Source organism: Manacus candei, unplaced genomic scaffold (assembly GCF_025592945.1).
Source record: "Manacus candei isolate 608988 ecotype Guabito, Panama unplaced genomic scaffold, ASM2559294v1 h1tg000056l, whole genome shotgun sequence".
In the NCBI taxonomy this organism is placed as follows: domain Eukaryota; kingdom Metazoa; phylum Chordata; class Aves; order Passeriformes; family Pipridae; genus Manacus; species Manacus candei.
Window position 1 is genome coordinate 3,153,584 of NW_026138104.1, and position 27,680 is coordinate 3,181,263.

A 27,680-nucleotide genomic window follows, 5' to 3' on the forward strand; every position below is an offset into this window, starting at 1 on the left:
GTGCTCTGGGATTCGAAAACCTGATTTTTGTGCGTGTTTTGGAAAAGGAAAGAAGTGTTCCCATATGAAGGGGTTATTACACTGGGTAATAACCTGCTGCTTCTCATGCTAAGACAGCCAGGAAGAGAATTGGAGCAACATGTATGAAGCCTTTCAAACCAGAGTGCAGAATTTGATTTGCTTGTGGTTTACTTCAAGAAAACTCTTTCTGCACCAAGACAACACAATTGTCTGTAAACGCAGTTTTACCTACTAGCAGGTCCCAACCAAATGAAAACAATTACATTAAAGACCACACTATACAGAAAGTCTGTCAAAAGAAGCCTGTTTCCAGCCACTGAGTGAGGAAACATGAGCACACCCATCTTGAATCTCACTAACAAAATGCATTAAAAAATGCTACATAAATTTCACATAACCACAGAAACAAATAGCTACAGACTTCAAACGCAGCACCTTATGTCTGCAATAGATGCTGCAAAGTCAGCAAACAAGTCCAATGCTTTGATACAACAGAGTTCCTGTGCACAAGTTGAGCGCTGTTATTTGCTGGCTAAGATGTTCCATATGTTAACAACATATTGTTTTAATAAAGCTTGTTCATTCAGTTTCTGGACTAAAAACACATTTCTCAGGAAGAACCACTATCCTGAGTAAAAGAGGGCTGAACAACCTATTCCTTGTGTAATGATCTTACAGAATTAAAGACCGTGAGTTTGCAGGCTGATGGTTTTCCAGCCATTCATTAGGTCCTCTGATTCTACACCAGAAAGCCTAATAGTTTTTATTGCTTTCATTCTTCATATCTTCCTTCCTAGCTCCATGCATCACTTGACTCATTGTCTAGAAAAGGAAATTTCTGTTCATTTCACCGCTTGGCTGAGGAAAGTATTTGAGCCCCAAGCTAAGAGGCCTGCAGCACTTCCTCTGTTTCTCTAAGTGTTATTTTTACAGAAGGTTATGATGCCAAAGGAGTTCTCAAGGAGAAAGTAAAAAACAGGGCAGAGTGGCTGGACAACACTAGGAGAGACATATGAAGGGAACTGTATCAGCAGGAAGGCTGCTGACTCAGGGAAGAGATGCCCTATAAATGGCAGTACAGAAAACCCCTGCTATCCACATTCCAATTCATGTGCTTTCCTGTTTACTACCCTCTCCCTGTGTCTTACTCCAAGTAGTATTATACGTAACAATTCATAGGGCCATAGTAGTGTTGTAGCAACAGTGGTCTGAGAATCTAAGTGACAGAAAGCAAGAAAGAAAATATAATCACTTCTGTTAGACCAACTTGTATGGCTGTTGTTTGCTTTTGTAAACACAAACTCTATTCTAGCTGTTAAACCATAACCAAATAAAGAAATGACTGGAAAAGTCAAGGGTTTGTTTTACATTATTTACAGATGTGGCAGTAATCTATACACAAACCAAACATTCAACTAAAAACTCTGGTGCCTAAACTGATGTTAGCATATCAGGATATAATTTCATTACAACAGTAAATCCAGAAATGATACTTTGACTGATGAGAGCCACTTTTTAAAGGTTAAATCAAAAATACAATTTCTCTTTTAAAGTCTCTCATAATGGCTTATATGACTGTTAAAGTTACTTGGAGATACCTGACATTTAGAAGATAAATTCATAGGTGCTGAAATGTTATTTGACTCTTCCTCTAGTTAAGCCATTTTACTTAAAAGTTGATGCTAAATATAGATCATGATTGATCTGCACATGATGCAGAGATGAAGTATGTCTGTATATGTGTATGTGAAGTATATTTCTCCTAAGTGACCTGGTAATCTAAGGTACGTCATCAAAAAAGAAAAACATCATACTAAAAGAATGATAATATCTCTCTGGAATAATTAATCATTTTCTTCCTACACATATACCCTCAAAAATATACAGTAATACATTCTCTATAATTACTTTTGTGTCCAAAAAAATCAGACCATGAAAAGGCACTTTACTCAGAATATATATCCCGTATATTTTAATTACTCTGCTCTAAAACAACAAACGCTGCTTCCAGTGAACCACAGTAAAATATTCTTTATCACATTCATTGAAAGAAAAAAAAAAGGACTGACCTTTTCAGAAACTTTTTTTAATGGGCCAGGAAGGTATCTTATGAGTGAATTCAATGCAGTTACACAATTAGAAATAACAGATAAATTAAACAAACTATCTTTTTCATTCTCATTTTAACCGGGATGCCAATTAACCCTCACAGGAATTTTACAGACATCACTTAAACTTTTCATATCCAACTGAAATCAACAAACCTGTGTTGATTTCAACAGCCTTTACCAGTAGCTGGTACTAAATCAACAAATCTAGCAACAATAATAGAGAAATAATCGTAACAGAAATTTGTTAATCTAAAACTAAATTATAATATAAAAAATAAAATGCAATTGAGTTATCAAAAGCAATTTACCCTTTCAAGAGAAGTTTTAAGCATAACAGAACAGTGTACAAAAAAAAATGAAGGAAGGTAATAAACTTACCAAAAATCAACACAGGTTTACAGAAAATTTTTCTTATCAAAGTAATCTGGTATTTTTCTTGCATGGGATTACAAATTCCATAGTAATAGTGATTATATAATAAGATCAAATAACGTAGTTCATATTTTCTAAACAAGAAATCCTAAGCTTGGAAGAAGGAATTTTTTATTTATTTTTTTTAATTTAAATCCTGAGCAAATCCTGGGAACTATGTAAACAAGGATATCAATTAGAAATGTGAAACCTGTGCTACCTTTATACATGACACTGTCAAAATGCAGTAGTGAATGTACAATTCAGCAAAGATACTGATATTGGGGAGGTCATCAAAAAGGAACAGAAATTATTAAAGGCCTTAAAAGATGCCATTTTATCAAAGATCCAGAAGACTGACCTTTTGAATATAACAAAAAGAAGGTTGATATGCTATGTATACCAAGGTGGGAAGAAAACTCAATGCTGCAGAGCTTTTTCAAACTGAAACTATGGTTCAAACATTTAGCAATTAGGGCAATTAGCTATTCAAACAATTTATATTTTGACAAATTCTTAATTCCCATACTTCTTCATCACAAAAATGAAAAAAAAAAAAGAAATCCCCAACAAACCGCAAAAGGCAGGAACCCTTAACGATGATGCTACACAGGTCTAACTGCATAATCCAAGGCATTCTCCCCATCTCGGGATATTTAGTGATACACTAGAAAACCTTAAATTTTTGCCTTACCTTCCTTTGTCTTTGAGCCCAAACAGAACTAGTTGTCAGAAATCTCTGCAGAATCAGCATTTCTCATTAAGTGTAAAAAACTGTAAGTCATTCAAAACCAGTTTGTACAATACACATGTTAGCAACAAATGGAATAATTGCCTCCCAGAGAACAAAATCAACCTCCGAAATTAAGCGACAATATAAATGAGAAAGTGTTTCCCAAGACTTGTTTGCAATTATGACCAAATTAGTTTTTGCATCACAGACTGGGATAGGGACAGAATGACTCTGCGAAACACGGCTGTGAAAGAACAATCCTGTTGGGTCAGCTGGGGTTCTGATCACAGAGCACATGATAAACACTGCTCAACAAATGATTCAAAGAAAGTGCAGAATACGATTCAGGATCTCAGTCAGAAGACCTGAAACCAGTCTGTATTGCGCTACATGTAAATTGATAATAAATATTACAATTAACTTTTCAGAGCACTCTCATATGGTTAAAAAGGCCATTATTTTAAGTAAGAATCAATTACTAATATGTGATCGTGCCCAAGTGGGGCTTCTCAACCAGCATCCACACAGCGTGAACAAGAAAAGCGAACAGAGCTTGAATTCCCTTGATCCCAATAAATTCCAGCCGCCAGTGGGAAAAATTGGGACTGTGTGCAGCCAAGATATTCATTAAAGTAACTAAGAAAGCACTGAGTTGGACTTTAGGGAGATGCAAAACAGATCAAAGGAAGTGCTGCTCCTCCTCAAGTCTGATCTGACCATCACTGAGCACAAGCAGTTACCCAGTTACCAGGCACCACCACAAAATACCAGAGATTGTAAAGCACAGAGTACTTTTAGAGCAGGAAAGGCAGACGAGTCCCCTCACATCCAGCAGCACAACCCAGCAGGTCATCCCACATTACACCACATGGAATCCCTCAGCAGCACACCCATCCCGTGGGCAGGAGGAGCGCAAGACTCACAGGGACAGCACAGGAGAAAGACTCACCAAAAACTACAATAGTCACAAACAGTGTAACTGCATTTTTTAAACCACCATTAATCCTTTTGAATTCCACACAGCCAAATGTTTACAATTTAGAGCAAATTTAGGAATATGTTTTTCATTTACAGCTTACATGACACATTGATATTAGTGTTGGAGACCATTTGCCAAGAGAAATTACAGGCAAGGTTTCAGCAGTTTGCCTCATGAAAATGCTGGCACTTGTCTGTCAGGCTGCCTTTTATTCTGCTTCTGTTTTCAGGGTTTTTAGAGGAAGTTTACAATCTGATTCTGTAAGGTTTGCAAAACTAGTTAAAAGGCATTCCTAATAAACATTGCCCACAAAGCATGAGGAATGTCTGTATGTCTCTCAGCAGAAGCTGCAAAAAACATTCAGTGGTGAGACAAAATAATTCAACTGCTGGAGTTCCAGGAACCTTCCAGTATTACTAACCAGAAATAAGTTAAATTAAGACTGATACATACAAAAGATCTATCAATATTTTCTGAATAAGCTTTTTTTGTTTTGCCTATCTGCTGATAAACTAAGAGAAAAGGGTGTTTATTTTCTACATAGAGAATAGAATGATTGCAGAGATTTTAAAATTTGCCTGATGTTTAGTTTTTCAGTCTCCTGAATGTAGTTGATCACCACGGCCATTAATTTTATACACAGTGTTGGTACTCCTTTGGGACACAGCCAGTTGTTCAATGGGAAGAGAAGACGTGTGAGCTTCCTAAAGTGGCAGTTTCTGACCACATCTTGCCCAGCCTACTACTTCTTTATAGATTACTTTCCACTAAAACATGGACCAGAGGAATTAAATTTGTGTTACAAGAAGAGAAAGCAGGTTTTGATTATGCTCCATCCTAGTGACTGAGCATCACCAGGAAGGACAGAGCAGTCCTGAAGCACTGAATATAAAGTTGAAATCCTTATTTATGCTTGTGACCCTTCAGAGTACTTCCTCAACACCACAAACCTGAGGATCCCAGGCTATCAATGTGTTCACTCTCACAAAAAAAAAAAAAAAAAAAAAAAAAAAAAGACATGATCAGGAAGGGCTTTTTTTTGTTACAACATGAGAAGCCAGAGTACATGCAGGTAGCCAGATGCTTTAGGTAGCTTTCTGAAGGCCAAGCATCTCCTCACCAGGGCACCTGATGTCCACACTGCACCTCAGAAGGGACCACATTTCAAACTCATACTTAAGAAACACTCTCTGCTTGTCTCCATGATGGGAGACATCACAGCCCTTATATGAAGATTGATGCTGCATCTTTCTTACCTATGATGGCTATCACAAAGCAAACCTGGGGTGATCACCCAGAGCCCATCCACTCTCCAGACAAGCACAGATAAGAGTGTAATTTAAGAAGAAATACATTTAAGAAGAAATACTCCGCATGAAGAAAGAAATAGCCATTTGCGGAGCCATGGATGACATGACAGTACTAAAAATTTCAAGGGGAAGGAATTAAAAAAAAAAATGAGGAAGCACACTTCATTGCTTTGTGACTCCTGCACAGGTCTGGGTCAGTGGCCAGCACTGGACACATATGGGAGTGGGAAGGCTGCAAGCAGCACCTGCCTGCACTGCCCGGCCAGCCGGCCCCAGCTCTGCTGGTGCTGGAGGCAGCACTAACAAGGAATAGCCAGAGAAAACAGCTCCATTAGGTGCAGCCCTGAACGCATAAGGATATCGAGGCAATGGATTCATAAACACACCGACACAACTAATGCATCCCTAACCTCTGCCTAAGGGATTGAACCCTTTAAAAATACAGCTGATATGATCTGAAAGCTTCTTTGTAAATGCTTCAGCCAGTTGAACAGGCAAGAAAAGCTAAAAAGAAACACTGTATCTTAAAAAAAGCTCATTGTAGAGACACTATGGCAACTCTGGGGAAAAAAGGAAGAGAGAACAAATGGTGACTTATGAGGAGAAAATACCACCATCATTGCAAAAAAAAAAAAAAAAGGAAACCACACTATAATTATAACAGCTTATTATTATTTTTTATTATCATTCCACATTATGCTTCAGTGTATTTGACATCTGCATTTAATGCGAACAAATGCACATTCACAACTGGCTGAGTCCAAAGTGAGCAAGAGAAAGCATGCAGACTTCAGTGTTAAATTAAAACTGCTACACTTTAATGCCAGTTGGAAATTTTTTTGTTTCCTTCCTCTCACTTGTATCCAGAACTTGCAGAACACTCCTGTCCCAGGTCTCAGTTTTCTTGATGTCTGAAATATCAGTGTTAGCTCTGCTTCTTTTTATTTCCCTGTCCACCTCCTTTCCCAGCTTGTTTCACTGCAGAAATCAGCCTTTGGTTGCAGGCCACTCTTGTAAGAGGTGGTAGAGGAAGGGACTAGGAAAGTTGCTTCAACTAACACCCAGATTCAAGAGAATCATACAATATCCTGAGTTGGAAGGTACTCATTGGGATCACTGAGTTCAACTCCTGGCCCTAGAGGACACCACAGGACACCCCTAGAGTGACACCATGTCCCTGAGAGCATTGTTCAAACGTGTCTTGAACTCTGTCAGGCTTGGTGCTGAGACCGCTTCCCTGGAGAACCTGTTCCAGTGCCCAACCACCCTCTGGGTGAAAAATCCAACCTAAACCTCCCCTAACTCAGCTTCATGCCATTTCCTCAACTCCTGTCACAGTCACCACAGATTAGAGATCAGTGCCTGCCCCTCCACTTCCCCTCATGAGGAAGGTGTAACTGCAATGAGGTTTCCCTCAGTCTCCTCTTCTCCAGGCTCAACAGACCAAGTGACCTCAGCCACTCCTCGTAAGGCTTCCCTTCCAGATCCTTCACCTTCCTTGTGGCCCTCCTTTGGACACTCTCTAATAGCTTAATGTCTTTTTTATATTGTGCACACAATATTCAAGGTGAAGCCACACCAGTGCAGAGTAGGGTAGGACTTGTTTTGACTGGCTAGCAATGCTGTGCTTAATAGTAGCATGTCCTTTGGTGAAGTGAAGAGATAAAACAGAGGGTATCAGGTAATGAGGGAAGAGAGACAAGTAGGAGATGCTGAACATTTCTGCCAGCCTGAACTGTCAGTGTACAGAAGGTTGCCAAGGAAAAGGTTGCAAGTAAAATAAGAATTTTGTGTGGTACCTGTGGTGATGGAAAAGTGGACAACTATTCCTGATGTAAAGATAAGAGAAAGAAATGTGTGATGCTGGAGAACTGAGTAAGAACAGAGATGGAAAATACAGAAACACAACAGAATTGAAAATACAAAAGGGTACACAACAGGGGGATGTAGGAGATAGCACAGGCAAATGTAGCAAAGGAAACAGAGAACCCGTCAGATAAAAAGATGGATTTGAAGAGAATAGAGAAAATAACACCCATATGGAAAGTCGCAAAAAAAAAGAAAAACTATATGAGGACAATCATTAGGAGGTGGGTATATTTTAGTTTCTGGCTTTTTTTAAGCTGTTTGTTTGCTACTCTCATTTAAATTTTGAACTTTATTTCCTCCATAATTTGGGGAACCACATGGAGGAATAAACACTTTTACTGTGACTGACCACCACTGATATTGTAACTGCAGATGATGCTCAGATATATTTATATGTACAAGTCACATACACCAACCTTTAAACAACATGGAAACTACAAGAAAGAAGATGGACAAAAGCAAGGACAGTCTCTCCTTTCTGATAATCCATGTATTTCAAAGTATTTCTCCCCACTCTGTCCCCCATACCTCCTTCACCATTTTTCAAATGCATACTACACATAAGAGCTAATTTTACCACAGGGGCCTGCTTCAGCATGCTTTAGATATTAGCAGAGGTTCAGTTATAAATACTAAGCTGATGTTTTTTCCAGAGAATAACTAAAATCTTGAACCTTGCTGCTTACAAGAATTCAACAACTTTTCAACTATAAAATTAGTGTGGTCTAAATTTGCAAACCACTTCTCAAAAAAAATTAGTTGTTTTTTTCTCAGATCTCTTAAAATATACACACAGAATATACTATGGAGAGTAAGAACTGCAAAAGAAGAAAAATATATACAACCTCCTGAATGAAATAGATTTTTTCACAGGAAAATAATAAAAAATACATTTTAAATGTTGGTCTGGTTTACACTTGGTTATTAAAATGCTCACAGTCACCAGTTTTCAGCAAATCCACCTTTTAATATCCAGGGAGGCTCTGTATGAGAAATTTGCTTTTATGGTAAACTGAAAGAAGGCAAGGCCACACCTGGAGTTCTGTGTCCAGTTCTGGGCTCCTCGGTACAAGAGAAATATGGAACTCCTGAAGCAAGTCCAACAGAGGACAACAAAGATTATTAAGGGACAGCAGCATCTCTCTTATGAGGAAAGGCTGAGGGAGTTGGACCTATTCAGTCTCGAGCAGAGATGTCTGAGACAGGATCTCACCAATGTCTATAAGTATCTGAAGGGAGGGTGTCAAGAGGATGGAGTCAGGCTCTTCTCGGTGGTGCCAAGACACAAAGAGACAAAGACAAGGGACAAGGACAAGAGGCAAAGGGCAGAAACTGATGCACAGGAAGTTGCACCTGAATATAAGGAAGAACTTCTTTACTCTGCAGGTGACTGAGCACTGGAATAGATTGTCCAGAGAGATTGTGGAGTCTCCCTCATTGGAGATATTCAAGAACCGTCTGGATACAATTCTGTGCCATGAGTTCTAGGATGACCTGGTTTGAGCAGGAAGGTTGGACCAGATAATTCACTGTAATCCCTTCCAACCTGACCCATCCTGTGATTCTGTGACTGTGAAATGAAATTATAATACTAAAATGCTAGTTACACTGCAATAGCTACTAAGTATCAAAAATGGGAATATCAAAGCCTACAATGGTACTCAACAAAATAACAGAAGAACTTAAAATATACTACTATAGATCAACTCACTACCTAAAATAGCATTTGTGTCATAACATAGCCTCTAAAACCTCGACTGAAAAATTACATTTCACTGGCACCAGGTCTTGAACAAATGCAGAGTAAGATAGTCATTACTTACTGGTTTAGTGTCACATCTAGGATGAAAGATGATCCAAAAGCATCAACCTGGAAGCTGGCTCGAGCAATGTGGGTAGACTGCAATATAGAAAAGACCGGAATTATTATTCAGCCACAACAAAACATATTGTACTGGTTTGTGAACGCAGAAACAAAATATATATATACTAAGTATACAGATGTTTCTTAACCTGACTCTGGACATTGACTGGTGGAGAACAGCTGAGACGTTACTGGTTTGGTCAGTCACATATACATTCACAATTCTCACCAACATTACCTGACAGAAACTTCATTCAGACAGACTCTCATTTAGGACCATAGCAATGGGCTAAAATATGATTAGTTGCATTTTCTGTAAAGCTCTGACTCACCACCCTGTAACCTATCTCCTCTAAAAGGGCCCCAAAACTCCAGCCCCCTGAGCAGTCACTAAAACCAAAGAAAAATGGGTGGTAGAAACTTTCTTTCTTTCTTTTCTTCCTTTCTTTGCCATATATTTTCCTCACATGAATTCCTTTCACAGTCCTATAGAGGACAAACATGGGAATACTTCATAACTCATGATCTGCCAGAAACAGTGTTTTATTCTAATAGTAGTGGAAGAAAATACTCAGCTATCCAATAGAAACACAACACAACTCTCAAGAAACAGAACAGCCATGTTATGTAGCTAATTAATAAGAAAAGCTACTTGCAGACACTTTGGAGGAGTATCAACTTTGTTCTTATTTTCTTTCCATTGAAATCTGCACATTAAGATTTGAAGCATGTAGACAGAGGACCTAAGAGGAAACACTAAGGAACCACTTAACAACTCTCAACTACACTTCTCCAAATAAATACAATACAGGATAGTACAACTGTAACAAATGATTTATTGAAAACTCTGGGAAACACAGGACAGGATGGGATAATGTGAATCATCACATTCACTCTCTAAAACTACTGGCAGGCTTTCGATAGGCATTAAATCCAGAAGAGCTGAGAATACCAGTTTCCCTGGAAAGGAACAGCATCAAAGAAACAGAAAGACAATGGAACCATGACTTTTTTGATTATTACGTTTTTTAGTTGCCCTACAGCAAAATTTTCTTTTTATGTCTACATATATAAGCATGAGTATTAATAAATAAAAAAGACAACAACCATGAATATGTTTCCACAAACATGATGAATGCTTTAAAAAAATAAACAAATGTCAGGACAGTTTCTCTTAGCAGAGGACCCTCAGGCTCAGGGCCCTCTATAAAAATGCGTGGCTGTGTCACTGCAGTGGACATGCATGCAAAATTGCATGACAAGAAAATCCACACATTTACATTACACTTCAGAAGGACACAGTAAAACTGGAAAGCTTCTTAGAAAGTGCCTCAGTAGATATAATTCAGTGTCAGATATCCTTTCAGCTATCCCCATTACACCTAACACAGGCCATAGGTCTTTGCTAAGTGCTTCTTATAATTTCTGAATGATTTAAGACCTTCTTTTTTGCACAATTATATAGTCTTTGACCAACTAACTGAATATAACATATAATTTAGCTTACCTTGGCAAATAATTTCAGTGAATAATTACCATCAATATTAAAAGCCTACTTTCTATCCAAAAAAGATTTTAAAAATAATAAAAAAGCAAGCCAACAAACATAAAAAAGACACAGTCAGCTGGCAATGAAAGACACCACAGAATGTACAGACACCCACAGCACATACGGCACCCACATGTAGGACCATCATTTAGCTATTTCTGGCCTGCAGCAGCTATGCAGCCACAAATACAGTAAAAATAACCATCAACAAATTATAAAATTACGATTGTTGTTTCTTTTTTACCTCTCAGGCTTTAGAGTCTGCTTTGAATGATTTTAAAATTTCATCTTCTCTTGCTAGATGTGAATTCTTAAGCTGCTGCTCACAAACAGGATGTGACAGGCCAAGTATCAAGTAACATAAAAGGAGCCAATGGTAGTTTTGTCATTCCCTTGTTCCACTGCAGCACATTTGCTAACCTTAACTAACCTTCATTTACCTACCTGCACTGCAACAACATCCTTCTGATCAACAAGTAATGGCAATCCAGTTGTTTGCTTATCATCATTACATTATTAAATGCAAAGAACATTCTACAGCACTTTTTTGTTTGTTATGTGTCATCATTCAGATTTCTTTACACAGTATAACCAAGTCTTCTATACAACCATATGTTGGTATCAAAAGACAATTAGTCAGTAAAAACAGGAAAAGCCTAACATGGATTTCTAGATGTACATATACTAAATGTAACATCTGTCATTAAAATGTATTCACCTCACAGACCATAAAAGCAAAAATGACTAGATTGTTTTGGTTTGGTTTTTAACCACTAGGTATATTGCACCATATTGATTTGGTCTGGGAGATTTCCGCTCTTGAACATGTCTCTAATATAAACAATTAGAAGGCTAATGTATTTCTAAGGTGACCCTGGATCAGTTACTCCCTGACAGAAACTACTGATGTAGATTTAAGGGAGAAAATACCTCTTAAGAAATTAATATGGAAAATTACACAGATGTAACCATCTCTCAAGACTCATGATACAAACCCAGAAAGCTTACCATTAATTTTAAGCTCAAATGCAATCAAGTGTATCCCAAGGGTATTTCAAGCCTACTGAGATACCAAAACATTTTGGATAGCCTGACAAACTCAGCCCTTTCCAGGAACTGCAGCCCTTCCTTCAGCCCTGATATCTGTTTGTAAAGCACTGCCACACTGCACGCTGTGGGTTGCTGCCAAAAATGAGCAGTTCTGCCCCATCCTGGCCATGTGTTCCCACCTACTCTCCCTTGTCAGCTCATGCGACTAGCCAGAAAGTCTGATCAGCATCAGAAAATTAATCATCACATGGAGTGGGTCCAATTTTTGTCAGACAAATAAGTTGATCCAAAGAAACCATGAGGTAGATGCAATGCAAAGAAGCCAGAGGTCACACCCAAGAGAGACTGAGGAGGAAGACAGATTCCCACTTTCGATGGCAGACAAAAAAATCTCATTCAGCATAAAAAAATCGTATCCCTTAAGAGTTCCGGTCAGTACATTTTGTAAGATAACCAGATATTTAGAAGAATTGTTAAGAACCACAAAATAAAGAAATGGATTTTAAAAAGCCTTGGCTCTACATTATTTTTAAGCTCAACTACCTGCCTGCTCAGTGAATAGGTAAACTGGCCAGCTGCAAAGGAAGCTTACATTCATAGACATATGTCAATAAAAGAACCCAAAGGAAGGAAATAAGTACTTTTCCATCTATACCACCTCATTCAAACAGAAGTAACAAGAAAGACACCTGCAAAGGTCTCTCTAAATCACTGAAGCAAGACAATCAATTATGTCCTTCAGTTCTCAAACCAAGGAATTCTCTTGGAAAATTTGAGGCTTTTCCAACAACCATCAGCTTGACACATCAACAGCTGACAACTGAGTCATAAAAGGGGAGTTCTTGGAGACCAGGAGAGATGTACTCAATGCAGAGCATGAACAAGAGCCAGGAAAGGAGAAGCTAACAACTTAATGGAAGAGCGCAACGACATGTCTCCAACACAATCAAAAAGTTCTGAAATTTTAATGTCAAGCAACCGAAGAAGGAAAACATCAATAACAACTCTGAAATTAGCTCCAGTACTTTCAGATGCAATTTCTAGTGGCACATAAATTATATTACCCTGCAAGCCCCTCCAGAAGGAAATACTAAGCATCCCATGCATTCAATGCAACTATGAGAGAGCTAACTTCTGTTAAATATTGTTAAGTTTAAGCATCTCAGTGAATGTCTGAAAGGAATCAAAAGTAAATGGAGTGTAAAGGATTATTTCAATTCACTAAGTACAATGGTATTTTATCTAAAACAAAGATTAAAAGCTTGAATTCTAGAAAAACAAAAGTGGTACGCAAACCCTGCTGCCAAACCAAGAGCAATGTGATTCCAATTATTTTAAATCACCTGCTCCATGCCTCAGGGATCAATCACTGCAGTAACAGAGGAGATGGGCAATCAGTACCAAATATGACTACTTATTATTACAAAGAAACACAACTGAATAATGATGTCCTTTCAGTACTCTGGCTGGGGTTCAGCTTTCTCCAGACACTGGCCCTGAAGAATGAGTGTCTGCGAAGGGAATGCATGTACATCAAACTACAACCAACATACATCACTGCAGATCAACATCATTGCACTGCACTGGAGGTAACCTCAAATGTGCCTGGAAGATTTTCATTTCAAATAGGTCAAATACCTTAATCACCAGTGAAACACTTACAAATAATCAAACTAACAAGAATTTTGTAAGGAAAAATTTAGACATTTTCCTCACATTGTGTATAATTAGCTGAATGCTGAAAGCAGCACAGTAGCATGATGACTAATATCTTTCCTCATAAAATAAGGAAAAATAATTAAAAACATATCATAATGCAATGTGCAATTCCTCGTAACATGTTTCTTCCTTTAGAAGTATCCTTAAGAAAGCACTTAGATACTTTTTAATAAGTTTTGCTGGAAGAGATAACAATTTCCAGCAAAAAAGAACAAAGTCTTTCGTAAAAAAAAATAGAGGAGAAAATCCTATTTATATGCTTGCCCTTTGATGTAAAGAATTTTATATTTACTACTATTTATAGCATTGTGGTTTCTAATTAAAAGATTCTGATCAAACTTGTAGACTTGAAAGAAAAGCACCAAGAGAATCAAGAGATAAAATAATACAGGATGATACAGGAAGAGAGAACTTAAAAACTATGCTTTAGAGTTTGCAAGAACAATGAGGTTTTATAGCAGGCATTTGGTGATTTAGTCACATTTAGAAAATAATAGATTTCTTAGATATTAATTTAATTCCCCCCTCTCTATTTCACAGAACAGAAACTTCAGCTTGCTAACAATCCTTTAAGTGTGCATGAAATAATTGTTTCTTTAGTTCAGTAAGGACACAGATAAGCCAATAGGAAATCAAAATAAATATATTAGTGAAATTAAATGACAAATATACTAAAAATTTTAGTAGATTTACCTAAAAAAGACTTAACTGCTGGTTTGAAAATAATCATTACACTTAAATTTATACTAGAGTAGAGGAATACAGTGCTAATTGGTACATGTACACACTATAAAAGAACAATTTTCAGCCTCATTTTTGTTGTAATAAATCCAGAGTTATGGAGTACACTGTTGCTGTATGTAAAGTAAGAAATTTTTTCTAAAACTGACTTTTTTACTTGTACTGGGAAGAAAAAAAATTAAGACTTTGCTCAGAGACAAAATTCAGAAATAAGCCTAGGTCTAATACTAAAAATAAATATCCAAAGTGAAAGAATTTTCTTTAAAAAATGCACAATAAAATATAGCTGCAACATGATTTCCTCAGGTCTTCTCTATTGCCATTTGCAAATATCTAATTTTAATCAAAAGTTCAGTGTCACTGAACTGGATCCACATATCATAGCATATTAAACAACTACAAAATTTCTTTTTTTACTTTCCCTGGCATTCTCGCAATATTTATAGGCACTTGGTGTATTAATCACCGTTATTTTTCATTCTTCATGCAAACTCTCTCTTTTTATCCATTGCATAAATCTAAATATCTATGGGGCATTTGGTGGGGGGCAGTTTATTTAATGAAAAAATGCAGAAAAGAATCATGGTTTTTACAAAAGGCTTTTACAGCTGACTCTTTGGGGTACATTTAGTAAACAAGTTATTTATTCTGAGAAAAAGCTAGAAATAAGAAAATATTTTAATAGGTCCATGTTCATTTTTTAATCCTGGATCACATCTGTTCTCCATGCCAAGTGAGGGTGGAGCAGAGGGAGACCGAAACACCATCAGCTGGAGTGTAGTGCCAAAGTCCAGTTCACTGTGGTCGTAAATATGACCTAAAATAGCTTTTCTCCATATAAATATCATAGTATCAATGAACTCTAAGACAGAAGCAAGAACTACTTGTACTTCTAAAATGCCAGTAATTAGTCTTATCAACAGAAAAAAAAAAAAAAAAACAACCAAAGCAAAAAACCAAAAAAACTCTTTTGTTTATTTGTGTGTTTGAAAGCAAAGGTTGTTCAAATTTGCTCAATATAGTAGGGGGGGGACAGCACCAGGAAAAAAAGTCCCAAGTATGAACTAATGCAATGTATTGCAGGTGTCACTGCTGCAGAGTCAGTGCCTGGGCAGCAGCACAGATCCTTCTCAGGTCCTACAGGGGTGTAATGCCGAGCTATGAGAACTTGGCTGTATCTGCTCACACAGCTCGTCCCAGACCTCCACCCAGCACTCCAAAACTATGAGCCTCTTTAAAAAGTTAGAACAAATTGAGTAAGAAAAAATAATTCTCATTTCCCTCGAAACCTTCTTTTCTTGCTCTACTTCCTCAACTCCACTTCATTTTTCTCAAAAATTCACACGAGGTTAAATGATGGAACAATGAAGACAGGAAAACTATCAGCCTGTCACTGATAGCAAATTTAGCATGAGCTACCATCTGATTCCACAGATCTAATAGGACAAATTTAAGTAACTGAATGGGCAAGATGCTGCTTCCCAATAGGCAATCTAACACTTGTCTCCAGCACCAGAAAAGCCCTGTGGCACCAGATCTTACACTCGTGCTTTTAAATATAGAGAATGATGTTAATTTGATTCTAAAATTTTGTTTATAACTTTTGATTTCCTAAGAGAGTAATTACTGCAAGTCTTCATATCACTGTGAAAGAAAGAACTGCAAGAACTTTTGGGAAGCCGTATTTATTTTTTTCCCCTTTTTCTGGAAGGGAAGCAGCAAAGATTTATGTATAAAAGGTTACATACAACTAATTTGCAAGAGGTCTTAAAAATATCACTACTGGGGCAAAAGCAGAAAAATTGGTGCCTGCTGAACCTTGTATTTTTAAAATGCACTCAATAAGGTTTTTCATCAAATACTAATGACTAGGGAAAGTATGACCAAATAGGTTGTTATAAGTGTGATTAATCAAGTACAGGGTCACGAACAGAAAAGAAACAAAAATCAGGAATGGAAACTTGCAAAGTTCAGAATCTTTTCCTGCCATAATTCATACAAAAACTTTGATAACTGTTGGACATCACACTTGCAAAACCAAGAAAGGGCGTAAACAGATACTCATCCTGTTCCCCAGGAACACCACAGTTTCCATTGCCTTCCACTGCAACTGTGGCTTTCAGAGGGTCAGATCTAACAAGAAAAAGAATGCTACCTGCAACGGCAGTAGTGCAATGTGTTCCATCTATCTCACTCAAGAGCCCAGGACCTGACAGTGCAATCAGATGGGGAAAATACTTCCTTGTGAAGAAACATGAGATCAGATGGAAAGGACTTGAACAAGGACAACCTTTCCTCAGTGAAATACTCCTCTCCCAAGGATGTCTGGCAGTTTTGAGTCAGCGGAACCCAAATGAGCCACTAGTTGTGCACAGTTGCAGCGTGAGAGGCAAACAACCAACACACCACCCATCTGCAGGGGGAGAGAACACAAAACAAGGGCAGTAATGCAAGCACCATAGGCAGCACAGACCCATCTGGACCACTATGTCATCTATCTGCAGAAAGGGCTATTGTCTCAAGGACCCCATCTAGGCAAGAAGGAAAACTCAATGGATCTAAGAGTCGGGAGGAGTGAACGCATTTCCTTCGCCAAAGCAGATGGTGCCTTGAGGTCATTTTTGGCTGCATGTTTTCCAAGCTCTGAAAGGAATCAATAACATTTTAAGAGTCCCTTTTCAGCATCTCTTGTAGGCTTCACAAATGAAGGAACAGAGTTCCACTACCAGAGGAATCTATAAAACCCCTTTATTATGCTACCTTTACATTACAAATTGACACCTACACTTGACACCTAAAGCCTCCCAACACGGTTAATTTCTCCCATGAACGGCTCTGGGCACGAGCAGAAAGTTTAGTAACATCTTGTCAGCATCACAGACTAAGAAGAGCTTGACAAAACTTGCAGACTGTTAGGCATGCCAATATATTGCTCAATCAATTCCACAATAATACTTTTTAAATATGACTCACCCTCTACATTTAAGTATCAAAGTCCTGCTTAAAGTTGAAAAGTGCAAGAAAAGCAAACTTCAAAACTCCTTTTCCTCTTGATACAGACAAGGAGATCAAAACAAATCAACATTTTCATTCTATATATTTTCTGAAACAGCTGATGGATTTTTTTTATTCCCATAGAGTTTCAGGGGTTGAAATACTCTAAGGAGACATTTCTGGAACAGAGTGTATTTCTACATACTACTATTCTCCTGGGCAATTTTTGAGTCAGGGCTGTAGCCTCCATACTACTATACATCACACTTCCACTAAAAGGCATTTACCTTTTCCTAAACCCTGTATTATTACTTCATTCTGGAATATGTGTTTTCTAAAGCATTGCCACTTGCTACAGTTTTCTGGTCTAGCAACACTCATTTCATTAAAAAAGGAAAGATACTGTACAATAAAATTTAGTATAGGTAGACAAATCAGAGCTGGTCAAATTACCAGCTGAATCATCAAATTTCACTGTATGATGGCAAATGCCCAGCAGCAATGCCATGCTTCTTTAACTTATTTTAACTGAATCCAATTTTCAAGCTGCACTCTTAATGACTCAACAGTTAAATGGTTCTATGTCATTTGCCACTTTCTTGGATTTCTACATAATCAATCGTGTCTTTAATTCATATGACATGGGCTTTCCACTTGAACTTACCCAATCAGCAAGCCCCCATCATGGGAGTGCATGCCACAGCTTGGTAGAACACATTCTGTCCATGTGCTCAGCACTCCCATGCAGCACTTCAGCCACCTTTGCTGCTCAATGCTCAACAATAAAGTTTCTGGGAAAAAAAAAATGAGCCTTCCCTCACACAGTCCTCCCACCAAAGCATTAAAATCTTACACAGATGTAATCTTCTGTGTGCAAAGCTCTCATCTGCACTGAACATACCTCCATCTGAGGAGAAAGATGTTGTCCCACATCCATGCTTGGCTGTGGCTCAGCACAGCTGACACTGCACAGTTCATCCCTGCAGCAATGATTTATCCTGCTCAGATTAATGCAACTATTGCAGTGGCTTCAGAGGAGTACTATCAGGGGGCATCTGCAGCTATGAAGAGCAAAATTTCATCTGACAGGCCTCTGTGATCCTATGTGTGCTCCAAAAGACATCTCTGCAGAACAGTGTATCCATACAGTATCCAGGAGGCCACTGGCAAGCCAAAGAAAAGAAGATAACTAGAAGGGCTCTGAAGGCTTTCTTGTCTGAAAGTTTTCCACAGACAATCATAGCAAATTTGATTTGGTTTAAAATAAATTATGTAAGTCAAAACTAGAGAAAAGGGAGACAGGTTGGGAATTACAGTGATTTGTGGAGATGTTAAATACAGCAGTTTTGATTAACATGCAAGAAACCAGCAATACACTATTTCTAGAAAATACGATACTGAAAAAATATTATCTAGGGACAAAAACACTGAACCATATCAGTAGATGAATGAGAAAGAGATATTGTGTAGGAAGACACCACAATCCTGTGTCCAAGACTGGTAAGCTTGATCCTCTAATAGTGCTGGACTTTACCCTCCGCATCCACAGTTATCCAGATTGAGAGAATACACATGGACCTGGCCTGGCAACCAAATCATCTGAAAACAGACCAGTGAACTACTTCCAGTGAAGCAGAAGGGCAGTCTACCTGGGAGAAGCAACTTTGTCTCAAACCTATAGGAGTGGAGGACAAAGAATCCCCATCCTCTCAAGGTGGCTGCACTAAGTGGAAGGACCACAAAACTCAGCAGAGCTGATTTGGGAGGGAAAAGCACTGAGACTGCACTAGCCACAAGGACCCACAAATTACAGAGTTTAGCCTTATCAGGCTTTTGAAGGTTTTATACAGTTCTATTGACCTTTAAGCAGTGTTTGACAGGATAACTGCGATAATGTTTTCACAAGCAGAGCCCTAAAAAAAGTTGTTAGTTTTGAGTCACTTAAAGAGTGGTATGATTATTGGGAAAACTACAAAGGGACCTGGACAACCAGAAGGATAATATAATACCAGATCTACCATGATTGTGTACACATATGTCCATAATGATCTTGTGGAAAACATTTCAGAGTGCATGTTAACATCATATGTACTTTATCCATAATTTGGCTAAATCTCAGCAAAGTTTATCATGACACTCCTTGTAATGCAACATGCTTCTACACCATGAATGTGTTATAGCTGATATAGCTGATTAGCCACTGCAGAGGTCCCAGAACATGTATACTCCGTGAAACAGTGGCAGAAAGAATATTTGGTTTGATCCTGCACTCACGGGCACCAACACAGAGTAGGAGTGAATACAGACATGTTGATTACCAGAGCTAGAAAGGACTTCTCTATCAGACTTTTCAGTTACTACACTGATCATGGCAACGAGCAAATGTTGGGAAAATACTTTCTATATGAATTGTTACATCTGAGCCTTTAAGATTCTTCTTGACTGTAGATAAGCCTGTTTTATGCGATTAAGCCATAGCTTTAGGAAGATCTCTCTTTTCAATGCTGCTATGGCACAAGCAAGAGAAGATAACACAAAACAAAGATTTTCCATGCAGTCCTTTTACCCAAACTAGGATTTTCAAATATACCTACGTCTTTTTACCACCCCTCAAAATCTAAGTCCTGATACAATGTTTCTGCAACATGAACTCTGAAGCAGCGGCTACCTGAGGTTTTTTGATGGGTGATTTTTTTGGACTTACGCATTTACTGTCATAACAAATCTCATTATCAAGCAGGGAAAGACTTTCACTGAGCTTGCAGAGAAGGATAAATTAGGAATTTGAAATATTCTTTGCTTATAAAATACCAAAACACACTATGAGTATTTTATAAAAAGGTGTATCTGAAAGTCCCTCTTACATTTGAGAAATCAAAGGACACTCTAAATGCCCTTGCATCATTCAACAATCTATAGCAAAGTGTGGCTTTCAGGAAGGCAAGACCTGCATCAAAAGTATGGGTATTTTAACCATCATTTACATATTCATAAAGTATTGCTAGGTTGGTGAAGTATCTTACCCCTACACAAATACTGCAGAACTGCATACAGTGAACATGCAGGAAAGTATCTCACACACTTTGCCTAATGTCTTATAAACTCTAAGGGAAGAGGAAGAAGAGGCAATAAGGAAGGAAGAAGACCAAATTCAGCAACAAACCAAAAGCATGTTATTACTCACTATAGCCCAGTTTAGCCTTCTGCCCTTTGGTTTTGTGATAGGATGACCAAAAATTGCACCCAAGTTTCTCCAAGAGACCACAGTCATTAGATTAAGTGAGCAGAAAATAATTTTTAAAATTGGGCAATTTCTCATGACACTTCTCTTTTCAACAGTCACCATCCATCAGTCCCAAACTCTAGAGATTTTTTATAAACCACTCAACAGTCAGCACTCATACTTTAACCAAAAAATTACTAGTTGTTTGAGCTACCTGACACAGTAACTTACAATACCAACAGAAGTTGAAAGTATCAGAACAGAAAGCAAGAGTGTTTTAAACAAAGTCAGCAGTTTCAGAAGTAACTATAAAGAATAGGGATATTCTGTTGAAGACCAGAGCAAGAGGACAAGAGTAAGAGAATCCAATAGCAAAGACTAGGTAACACCTGAATAACTAATGAAGATTTCAACTCTAAGTGTAAGCAGAGCTATGCAAACTCAGCATGACAGAGCAAAGTTTCACTGCAACTATTATTATCAATAAGAAGTCATTTAAGAAATCTGCAAGCCATGCTTCCAAATTGGTGTCTGCAATTCTATCATTTGGTCACAAACAAATCAGAAACGCAGGCTGTGGAAGGCGAATAAATTCTCTGCTGAGAACTACTGACTCACTCTGGACTACAAACAACATGTACTTCTGTTTCAGCTCAGTCCTGGAGCCCTCTCACACCAGGCTCTCTACAACCAGGTCAGCCCTTTTACTCTCTAGGAAGGAATCCAGCGTACCTTCATGACAACTGGCAATGAGCAAGTGAAAAACAGCCTGACAAACCGAAATTGCTATGTTTGTGTAAGGCATTCATAACAGCAGAGATGAGGGAATCTATGTCCATAGTAGGTCAGAACCTTGTTCCCACTGAAAATCATTATAAATCTCACATATTTCCATATCAACACCTAGATATATCAAAAATGGATAATGCAATAAAAGCCACAAGAGGAACAATGTTGTCCCTCAGACTGTGTATGCAGACCTACTAGCATGACCATGAAGTGCTGGCCTTAAGGAGAACTGGGACCCTTCACTGGTGTTGTTGAGTGGCAATCTCCAGCTGAGAGCAAGATCACTTTCAAGTTATACCGAGGGTTCAGGGAAGGCATCTGTTAGGTGAAGGCATGTAGTGGTCTGGTACTCTAATCATCAGCTGGAAAATGGACCTCATCTTCCCAACAAGAACATCGGATCCACAGAAAACTACAAACAACATACACTTCTGTCTCCAGACACAGCTCGGTCACATTTTAACGAAAAACACATCTGCATAGTATTGACTAAAGGAGAATATTAAGAAACTTGTGGTTTCCCATGTGCTTTTTACAATACCAAAATACAGCTCAAGGCACAGAGTTAAAAGGTTCCTTATAAATGTCCACAGTAGGATCTTTCTTTCTTTTAAACACAAAAATCTTAGCTCAGCCTGCACTGAATGCCCCTGACATAGAGGACTTTCATCTTCTAATAGGCTTATTTATGCAACTGTAAATTAAGTGTCCATTGCTAAGATCCTGGATTGTATTAATAATTATATAATATTAGCATATTTTTAGATATATCTTATCTTGATTACTCCTTAGATTAAGTTCTGTGCAGCTGCTAACAGGCCCCCTTTGGGGAACAGAGAAATTGAAACATAGGATTGTCACAGATACTGGTAGTGACTCTATTCCACAATGGAATTAAAAGCAGAAACCCAAAGTCACATGAATTCTCCTATATCCACTATATACTGTACGTTCAAACATTAATAACATGAACATGTAATAGCCTACAACATTTGCCTTGTGCTATGTTCTGAAGTCCAGTAATGTTTGACAACTATTACTGTAAGCACATTAATTTTTCTTAAGCAGTTACATTCTGGGCTTCTAGGATGAGCACACAGATTACTTTCTTTATATTTAATAGTAAAGCATGCATGTTGAGAAGTCACTCAACAGTTATGGCAATGGCAATGGCCCAAAAACCCCAAACCAAACAAAACAAAGGATGTTGCTAGAGAAAATCCTCAACAAATGATAAAAACAAACCACACATGTCTGGAAATCTGCAATCCATCACTTCCCAGTAACTTCTGCCTTTAATTAGCTGCTCTGACCTCCTTTTATCGTATTACACTCCTCTGGCTCAACTCCATCTTAAGCCTGTTCTAAAACTCCAGATTTGCTAAGGCCCCGCTTTGCTTCCGTGTTCCCCTGCATGATCATCTTCATTTCCTTTTGTGCAATTCCAAACTCAGGCTTGTACCCTTCTTGTACAACTTCTGCCCTTTCTGCAGCTAAAGCTTTCATCCAGGAATTAAAGGAATCCAATCCGGTTTAATGCAGTTTATCTCTCTCTCTCCTTTTATCTTTATCCAACTCAAAACACAATTAGATTGTTTTACATTAATTCTAAACTACAGCCTTGTTGTCTAGTCCTCTGACTGCACCCTCCCATTCAGGTATCTCTATTTTTCTAGACATGGTTGTTCGTCCTTCACTCACTGAAGATTCTTCCTCAATGCTTCAACCTCCTCCAAGAAGCATCCTCCCTAAATTAATCCAGAAGGCCCTTAGCTTTGGTTTGAAATCTAATCCAGACCATTTTTTCTAACTCTCATATATAGCTATTCAAAGATTACTAGCAATGAATAGAATAGGGCATGGAGACAGAATTTATTTAATCATAAAATAAACTAATACATATGGAAATGTTACAGATGGAGAGGGAACCTCTGTTCCCCTACCCTTCATATGCCACTGATCTTGGGCTGTTAACTCTTCAGGGCAGGCATGAGTGTCTCTTCGTGTAAGAGCAGAATCCAGCATCTTTATACTTTATGCGACTTTCATCACACGCACAAAAGCAACCATAAAAGTTAACTCCATGAAGTCAGTCCATAACTTTGATAAGCATTCTGGCAGAGGTAAGAGTGTTGGGGTTTTTATGGGATGCTAGACTTTAGGAGTCAGGATATTAAATTACTCAACTGCAACAGTTAACACCAACAATACAGAAGTACCTTCCTAAATGCAGCTTCTACAAAACTTCATTTAAGCAAAGTCAGCCACACTGCTGGTCCATTACCACCGAGCTGACTCAGATCTCTGGGCAAGGGATGCAATATCCTGCAATTAGGATGTAACCATGCCCTGTGCCAGAATCACAGAAAATCAGTACTGCTCCACTCAGTTTGGCCTGCTCTGCAATTTTCTTTCTCCAGTGCACTGCCAGGTACCGTATCCTTCAGTGAGTAACAACCATCAGATACCACAGGAGAGGCTGGAGATATTTTAAGCAGCAGAGGGGAAACTTCTTCATCAGGAAGAAAAGTTACAGTTGCACAAAGAGCTTTACATATTTACATTGGTTTCGTGGGGGGGCTGCTGTGAAATAAATGCATTTAACCCTTTTTAAACCATTTGTGTTACTTTTTTTTTCTGCTTGGAGTAATATTCATACTAACAACTGAATTAGGTGAGAATGACTTGAAAACTTTTTATGAGCATAAGATCTGGTGAACAAAAGCTGAGACATTCAGAAAAATAAAACCCATTAAATAGCAGTTTCTTCTGTAAGAGAAGTATTTTAATAGTAATACTAGAGTGAAATGCAACCATTACTATATTTTAAACACACATGTCACAAAGTGTTTCAACTTGTGACTGTTCAGGGGCCTTCAAAGAATCCTGAAATGCCTAGAGGATTTTTTTTTTCTTTTTTTTTTTAAGCAAAGCATTATGGACCTTTAAGAATCCTATTTTATTGTACTGTAAATACGGTCTTCACATCTGAAAAATCTTTACATAGAATAAGTCACATTCAGAGGCTAATAAATATGCTATGAAGAGCCTGCTTATTATTTAACTACACAGAAAGAATACAAGCTGTCAGTGGTTATACTTTATGGATTATAAAAAAGAAATATGAGACAATTTTTTCACTTATTTTGTTACTTAAACACAAAGCAGTCAATTGGAAAAGGAAGAAATGGAGGCCTGCAACTCATCTTGGATGTCAGCAGTTGCTTCAAATGCACAAATTTTATGTTCTTCAATAACAGCAAGGACTCAATGTTTTTTTATCTTTAGATGTAACATCCATGTACCACCTCAAACATGATCAGTAGTGCTCAAGATGAAAATCACTGTATTTTAATACAAATTGGGGCGGCTATTTGTTAAAAGTTAGAGGGATTGGTCTTCGTATAACACAGATATGTTTTACAACATAAACATTGCTAGGTTAATGGTTGGACTCGATGATCTTACGTCCTTCCCAACCTGAACGATTCTATGACTCTATAGAATTTGAAAACATACTCCGGTTTGGGTAGCAAGCAATATGTACGTTAAATTGCTATGTTATGTTCACATGTTGTATTTCAAGCAATTCCCCTCCGATTTCCAATTTCTATTTTTAAAATCACATCCGAGCCCACGGAACACAAACCCACCCTGCCCCACGCTTCAGCCAAAAGCCGAAATTAAGCTGCAGCGTTTTAAGCCCCGCTGTCGCAAAGGCACCGCAACTTTCATTTCGGGGGCCCCGGCCGCCGCAGGCAGCGGGCTGTGCCCGCCCGGGCCCCCGCTGACGGCCGGGGGAGGGCATTGCCAGGCACGGGGACCATCTTAACTAATTCGGGCGCCGCTGCGGAAGGACTGGCATTCCCAGCACTCCTGCGGGAAATCGAGCCGCGCGTCTCGCCGAGCATCGCAGTGCACTAAGCGTTATCTTTCAGCGGTACAAACACCCTTGCGGAGGGGTGCGGCGAGGCTCCTCCGCACCGCCGCCCCTGCCGCGGGCCCCTCTCCCCCCGCTCCCCCGGCCGTGCCCGGGCCCCTCTCCCCCCGCGGCTTCCCCGCCCGGCGCTCACCTGTGTCCGCGCCGCCTCGCTCCGCACCCGTGTGCTCAGTGCCGGCCACCGCGCCCCGCCGCCGCCCTCGCCGGAGACCAGCCGCAGGGGCCTGATGCTCTCCCGCTCCGCGAAGCGGCTCTCGCCCCGCCGCCCCGCTGTCGCTGGCCCGGAGCCTCCTGGGCAGGGGAGAGGCACCGTCACCCGGCTGCGCCCTCGCCCCCAGCGCGCAGGCTGTTGCGGGGGCTCCGTTTCCATGGGGCTCCGCAGCAGCCTCGGCGCAGCGTCCCCCCCTCCCCGCCGCCCCCGCCGCCCCCGCCCCGAGTGCGGCGGCGCTGCCCCGCGGCCGCGGCTCACCTGGGGCCGCCGGCAGGGCGCAGAGCGCCAGGGAGAGGAGGCAGGCGGCAGCCCGCATGGCGCTGCCCGCCGCCCCGCTCGCCGCCGTGTGCCGCCCCGGCTGCCGCCGCCGAGCGCCGCCGGCTCCGCGCCTGCACGGGCGGGGGGGCTGCGGGGCCGCGGGGCCGGGGCTGCCGAGCTCCGCCCCGCCGCCGCGCCGAGCCCCCTGCCAGCGAAGGAGATGGCGAGAGCCGCCGAGGCTCCCCGCAGAGCCCGCTTGGAAGAGGGAAGTGCTGGGAAATGTAGTCGTTTGCCAGGGTGTGAGGTAGCGGGGCGAGATCGGAGGGGAAGCCCCGGAGCCCGGGGAGCGCTGCAGGGATTCCGCAGCCCCCGCCCCGTGGGGCCGCCCCGCCCCGCTACCGCACTGCTCCGGGGTAAGGGAACCCCCGCTGCAAAACTTGCCTCCGCTGGCAGCCCCACCTGCGGGTGAAGGCGGGGGTGTCTCTGGGGAGGCAGCCGGAGCGTTTTCCCTCCCCCTCTGGCCGTACTGCGGCCAGCCCCCTCCCCTTACGTGTTCATTTTCAGAGTAAACCTTCATTTCCTTCTCTATGACCTTTCTTCTTCCTTTCTTAAATTTCTACTCCCTCCCGGCTTTCTCCACTGGACTAACAAAGAGAGTAGAAAAGGATTACAACGCAGAATCGTTCCTTTCGCGGTACAACACGCTCTCCTGGACTGCGGAAGAGGCAGAAGTGTCAAGGAGTCTCCACGATGTCTGTTCCCCGAAACGCGAGGATTATTCTCCCTCAGCGGAGGGATAGCTGCATCTGCAACCCAGTTCTACACTCCCACCTACCGGGAAGCCGAGGGGAGCAGGGCTACCTCGCGGTACTGTGTATCTCACCTTTCTTAATTAACTGCGTTTCTTTCTGAAAATGGTACAAGAGTGGCTATTGCCTAAGGCGTTCCTTCCACCGCCGTTTTTCGAAAGGGCGATAGCAAGAACTGCCATGGCACGCAGCTGAGGCGAGTGGAAAGAGGAGGGGTGTCAGAGCAGCACAATGGCAGATGCAGCTCGATAGCGACCCAGGCAAGAGAATAAGAGGTCAAACTACCTACCGTTATGCAGATCAATATTAATTGTATTGCTTGCAGTGACAACAGCCAGAACACCTGGCACCTGCATTTCTGCTCTTGGGAGCATTTCTGTCTGCTGGGGTGCCTTCCATGCACTCCTCAAGGAGGAACCGCACTCCGGGCACAGGGGCTTGGCAGCGGCCACCCGCCTCTCCCAGAGCCACCCGCCGGGGAAAGTCGGGGCTCCTGGCCCGATTTCTCAGTAGGTCTTACCTTACTTACACAGATCATCTATTAAAAGAAGCAATTACAGCATAGAAGAAGGAAATTCAGTTTCTCACAATTTGTTTCCATGATATGAAAACAGACAAAATGACAGTCCAACAAGCTGAGGATAAGAGCACAGTATTGCATCTGGAAATATATATTCACAAAGTGGCTAATAAGTTTTGTGCTGTCCTGTTTACACTACACTCACGCACTACAAGAAAGATATATCCATTAAATCCTCAAGCAGCCACTGAAATTGTGCACAATTAGCTTATAAAACTCTTCTGTGGGGTGTCAAAAGGAGCATGGGTGGGGTGGGTAAAGAAAATGAGGAAGTGCCATTTATAGAAAGAAAAATCAGTACTATAATATGATGTTTCAATCTTCTTATGAAAGTCATAAATCCTTATATTTCAGGCTGCAGCCAGCCGCTGGTTATTTCAGTTAGACCAAACTGTCCCCACTGGCACACTATTTCACAGCTTCTTCTGCCAGTATTTCTGTGAAAATTCATGACATCAGATATATATTATACCTGCTAGGCAGTAGTTACACAGTACAGTTATACACTGATTTCCTGGA

General features: G+C 40.2%; 1 protein-coding gene across 12 annotated transcripts in view; it reads right to left on the minus strand.

The window, feature by feature from the left end:
• Positions 1 to 27,340, minus strand: part of ADAM22 (ADAM metallopeptidase domain 22) — a 136,668-nt gene extending 109,328 nt beyond the window's left edge. For 4 of the 12 annotated variants that reach the window (XM_051802557.1, XM_051802558.1, XM_051802556.1 and 1 more), the window contains exons 1-3: positions 26,871 to 27,336; positions 25,437 to 25,594; positions 9,258 to 9,334 (exon numbers count right to left, since the gene is read on the minus strand). In XM_051802557.1, the coding sequence (XP_051658517.1) occupies positions 9,258 to 9,334; positions 25,437 to 25,594; positions 26,871 to 26,955 (320 nt within the window). In that variant the 5' untranslated portion in view covers positions 26,956 to 27,336. Of the gene's footprint in view, positions 1 to 9,257; positions 9,335 to 25,436; positions 25,595 to 25,772; positions 25,861 to 26,870 lie in introns of those variants that run through there. The other 8 variants (XM_051802555.1, XM_051802553.1, XM_051802550.1 and 5 more) reach the window with 5 other exon arrangements.
• Positions 27,341 to 27,680: the final 340 nt, after the last annotated feature.